The sequence below is a fragment of the Perkinsus marinus genome (genome assembly GCF_000006405.1).
Source record: "Perkinsus marinus ATCC 50983 genomic scaffold scf_1104296975926, whole genome shotgun sequence".
In the NCBI taxonomy this organism is placed as follows: Eukaryota; Perkinsozoa; order Perkinsida; family Perkinsidae; genus Perkinsus; species Perkinsus marinus.
Window position 1 is genome coordinate 178,378 of NW_003200605.1, and position 4,927 is coordinate 183,304.

Consider the following 4,927-nt stretch of genomic DNA (forward strand, 5'->3'; position numbering starts at 1 on the left):
GGTTCTATCCCTGGTACCGGCGATAAATGCTGGACGGATGACGCTGTGGTTGGTACGCTTTTTGAAAGCGAATTGTCGAATGGTCGACGCCAACCAATACCACACGCTGGAGACAAAGTAGATACCGATAGTTTGCGAGAATACGAACTGAACCTGAGAACGGAAAAGTGAACGTTGAGTGGTAAGGTCGATATTCAACCCTACCGCCATCATATCTTTCCCTTGTTGCGTCTGAATCCACAAAGCATACGGCCAACCGTTCATGGCCGTCAATACACCCGCTGCTATCGCCAATACGATGCCTGTGATGAAACGAGGTAATGTGGAGGAGTACACTAAAGGGAGCATACCTGCTAGTTTGATCGCTTGTGCTCTGCTCGCACCGAAAATATACTTCCGGCGATGTTGACTGGCAGATGTGGAGTCTTTGGCCACAACTTCAGCTTCTGCGATACCTTGCCCTGGGGAAGTCTCGTCAGTTTGGATCGGCGCTGAGTTCTTGTGGCGGACACTCTGTGATGGTCTCTCCTTAGTTTTCAGAGGAGTGGTAGTGGTCTTGGCCTCCTCTGGTTCAACCCAAAATAGCATTATGAAGGAAACGAGGAGGACGAAGACTCCGATGTCGCGAAGGAGTGGTATGCGACCGACGTCCTGGTCCATGCCGAAGAGACCGAATCGACTAAGGCAGTACCCCCATGAGAGATTGATGATGTGATAGAGGGAGAAACCTAGGGCTAGACCGCAGATCCGCACTAGGGGGATAACGAGGAAGTTGGCAGAGCCCCATAGCATGCCGGAGAGGACACCATAGAGAATCACTTGAGGGCCGGGCCAGTCAAGGGCAAGCATGAGGATGAGTTGGAGGAGTATACCTCCCCAGATGATGCCACTGCACATAAACCATTGGAAGACGGCACCGTCGAAGGTGGTGTACTGCTTACAGGGAACGTATTGTATACCGTAGAAGAATGCAGCTAGTAGAGTGCAAGTAATACCAATGCCGAAGGAGACATCAGCCATGGTGATCGATATAAGAGGCTGAGGCAGAGGAGTGGACCTGATTTGTATCTTACGCGAGTCAACCTAAGATTCCCATGCTAAATGGTCGTTCGATCGTTCGTAGAGCATTCGTTCATTTATCTTCTGGTATTTGCAACTCCATATCTCTTCTCAGCTGCGCTCACTGTCAATACTCCCTAGCACCGATGCCAATCATACCTGGTGGCTAACTAGTAAGAAATCGATGAGAGTGGAATCGAAGAACTAATGACACAACGGCGCTAGCAAATAAATAGAAGTACTCATACGTGTAATAATAGTAATACAATACAGTACTAGCTATACAGTGTAATAATGATTGTTATTCATTAGCATTGATATGATGGATTCAATCAAGTCTCCCCTGACGTAGTGTGTGGGTGGAGGTTGTGACATAGCTGAATGATGATGGTGACAGCCACGGTACTAGACCAGCGTGTAGTTATGGTGCTCTGATCATCAGAGTCTGATGTTCAGATGAACCATACTCTAGCAGACAGGGAATACTGTTGGCTTTTGGCTGTAGGTTGAATGCGGGTCTGAGCCAACTACAGGGTGTTTCAGCAAGAGTGTGTTTTTTGAACAACTCCCTGTTCAAGACGAAGAACGGTTTACACGCTGTTCGAGGGCTCCTACGGATGGCTTCCAGATGATATGGAAGACACTACGATATTCACCTCTTGTCTTGATCAGAGAGTTTCTCAAAAAAGTACATTTTTTACTTTGAAATTTCGTAGAGCCAGAATTTTGTAGTTTGTGTTTCGCAAACATTATCGACTCGGAATCGAACCCACAGTAGCATTCTCGTCCGCCTATCCCACCCCGCTGTGCATAGGATTTTATAATCACAAGTTGTTCACTGTTGATGGAAAGTAGGTAAATCTCGGCATCTTGCCGGATCTTGCGCAAGTCTCATGTTTCGGAGTCGACATATCGGGTTGGCAGCAATCTTCACGGCATCGATATCGCCAGCATTAATAGGAGCTGATTCGTTCAGCGGCCGTATGCGGTTTCTGATGGGATAGTGAAATTTTTATGTGGAAATCACTCCATAATTCTACCTATGCGTGAGAGCAACCCAGCCACTGGATATTCCAGTCACTGGATGATTTACTGTGGTATTCCAAAATGCAAGGAATTGGGACAAACTTCGAGTAGATCAGCTTTCACCTGTATAACAGTTCAGGATCTGGTCGTCTTGTCGGGTTCTGGGTTGTCACCCTCGTGCTCCATGTGTTTGATTCGCTTCTTCCGCCCTTGGGTTTTGTATTCACCTTTGCTATGTGTCGATCGTTTCGGCTTACGGTGGGTTGCCTCGGCGTATTAAGAGGTGTATCGATCTGATGAGGTCAATAAAGTGGATATAATAGCGCTTCTCCCTATTGGGCCCGGTGTTGTGATATATGCTCGCTTTCCTCAGCTGACCCTAGGACTTTCCTCACTCATTATAGGAGTTTGTATACGAACTAGGGTAGAAATGTACAGAAAACAACAAGAATTTTGCAAAATTTCCTCAGAAATTCCATATTGTCACCAACCTATGTGGTCCACCATGTGCATATTTTCTCACACTGATTGTGCCCCATCGTAACCCATTCAATCGCAACAGTCCGGGTCGGTACACTGCTCTCGTGTTTGTTTTCTACTATGGGTTAGGACACGTTGGGTACAGTGTTGGACTACATGTTCATTTGCCTCAGCTGAGTTGAGGAGTTTCTCCACTGATCACGGGAGTGTACATACAAATTGGGGTGGAAGTTTACAGAAACCATTAAAAAGTTTTCTCAGAATTTCGGTATTGTCACCAACACATGTAGTTGACCATGTGATGTGAACATCTTCCCGCATTGATTTGGTTTCATCATGCTGAGTAGCTGAGTTTAGTGGGGCTCAATTAATTTAATATTCATACCACACCTTTGTCACATGTTCTCTTCCGAGGTTTACGGTAAGGCGTTCTTCCTGCTCTCGATAAGACAAGGATGCCTTCTGTGTAACACAGTCCTTCTCATAACAGCTTTATACGACCTTTGGGACGCCATCATGAGAATCGGATCCGACTGTGAACGGATGAATGATCGGTAATTTCATGACGCGTGGTCGTGTATCTCAAAATTGCATGCTCGGGTTTCTATCACCTCAGATGTGGCGGGATTTTTGTAAATTTCCGTATTTTAAATATTCCCGCGGGAGGTACTTTTTTGTGAAATCGGCGCTTCTTGGGATTTCTATTCTTCCGGTCAAATGTGATAATCGCGTTTGAACGGACCTTCATCTCTGCTAGAGTACAGATGCTGTCTGGATAACGAGCGTGGACTCAGGTTGGACGCGACTGTACACCTTCAAACACAATTCTTATGTTGGCTAGGAGGGACAGGAGGTGAGAGTTGTTGGGATCGCCATGAATGCCATTTCTGATTGAAAAAGTGTATTTTTCGAATTCAACTGCTGAATGCGCTTCGAGTCGAAAGATCGCTTTTGGGCTTCAACTGTAATTTCGTTCGGTGGTGTTCATGCTTTTCCGAATTTTACGCTTTCAGATAGTCGACCATCTGCGAACAGTATAGATTTTGATATAATGACCTACACGACTTCCCGGGTTGGGTTTACTGCGAGTAATGTTGAGATCGATCACGCGATCGATTATTACTCGACTTGCTCAGGTTCGATGGTTTGTCAGAGCGGTGCTGGGATCGATGCGCTTGACAATGGCGTGTCGGCGATGGTCAATGTTTTCGGGATGCTTATATTGGAAGCTCCCAAGGTGGGTCTACTTGGTGCAAGTCGATATCACTCCAATCGGAACTTTTCAAAACGCCCCTCTCGCCTCCGCTGTGGACGTACTACTCAAAGTTGCGTATGCTATCGAGTATGTGGCTATCAGTGAAGTATTTAAATTCTGGATAATTTTATCGTAAGAAAGTCATCGATTCATAATGTGAATGTGTGCGGAATCGTGAACTGGTGAGATCCACGGTGAAATCGATATTAGATTGACAGAAAATCGATAAAAATTAGCTGAAGGACATTCTTACGCGTGACCTTCTTGGTTTCCTGAAAATGTTGGAATCGGTTGAATAACCCAAAGATTTGTCTCTCCAGCCAACTACGGAAAATTAATTCTCATTGCGATTTGGTATTGTTTCACCCACTCGATATGGCGTCATCCTCCACTCAGCAACAGCAGATCAGCAGGTTGAACAACGGGTCGGCCAGTCACAAGGGATTATCCAGCCGCATGGTTGCTGTCGGCTCGAACTCTCCGGCTGGTCGTAGCCCCTTCCCCGACGAGGTCCATCGGCGCGCCGATTTGGCGCGATCGAGGATCCCAACGTCGCTTGGTGCGGCTCGCCTTCGGAGTGGAAGCGTTGGCAAACTTCATGTTCAAAGTGACCCGTTTTTGCTCGAGAAGCCTACTCCGTCCGCACAGCTTGACGTAGCCAAGTGTTTGGTCAAGAAAAACATCACCAAGGGCGCCCTGCTTCAGCCTCTCGACGTCAGCTGCTGCAAATCGCTGGCAGAAGAAATCAACAGCAAAGAGCACGTCGTCATTCTGAAGTCCCTGGTTCGTGCGTGTGCTGCGCCTAATGATTCTGAAATCCAATCCCGCATGGTATGCGGGATTAGACTCTAATCCCCCGGTCTCTGATCATTAGAGGCCGAGGATATCGACGAAGTTGACCTATTACCAACTCCGTGCCGCAGGAAACGGATGCGAAGGTTCCGCTCAATATGGATCTGTGGGAGAGTTCTATATTCTTCGTTTCAACACGTCTAGCTGGAAAAGAGCGGAGGGACGAAGCTGCGCATAGTTCGTCAATTACGAGCTGAATGATCAGTGCTGGCACAACTGCGTCTCTCCTTAGATGATCTCGACGTTTATCCCGGG

General features: G+C 46.9%; 1 protein-coding gene across 1 annotated transcript in view; it reads right to left on the reverse strand.

Moving 5' to 3' along the window:
• Positions 1–1,020, reverse strand: part of Pmar_PMAR004477 (conserved hypothetical protein) — a gene marked incomplete at both ends in the record, with an annotated part of 1,183 nt that extends 163 nt beyond the window's left edge. Inside the window, 3 exons of the mRNA XM_002764975.1 lie at positions 18–153; positions 205–302; positions 351–1,020. Of these exons, the coding sequence (XP_002765021.1) occupies positions 18–153; positions 205–302; positions 351–1,020 (904 nt within the window). The remainder of the gene's footprint in view (positions 1–17; positions 154–204; positions 303–350) is intronic.
• Between the last annotated feature and the right edge of the window lie 3,907 nt (positions 1,021–4,927).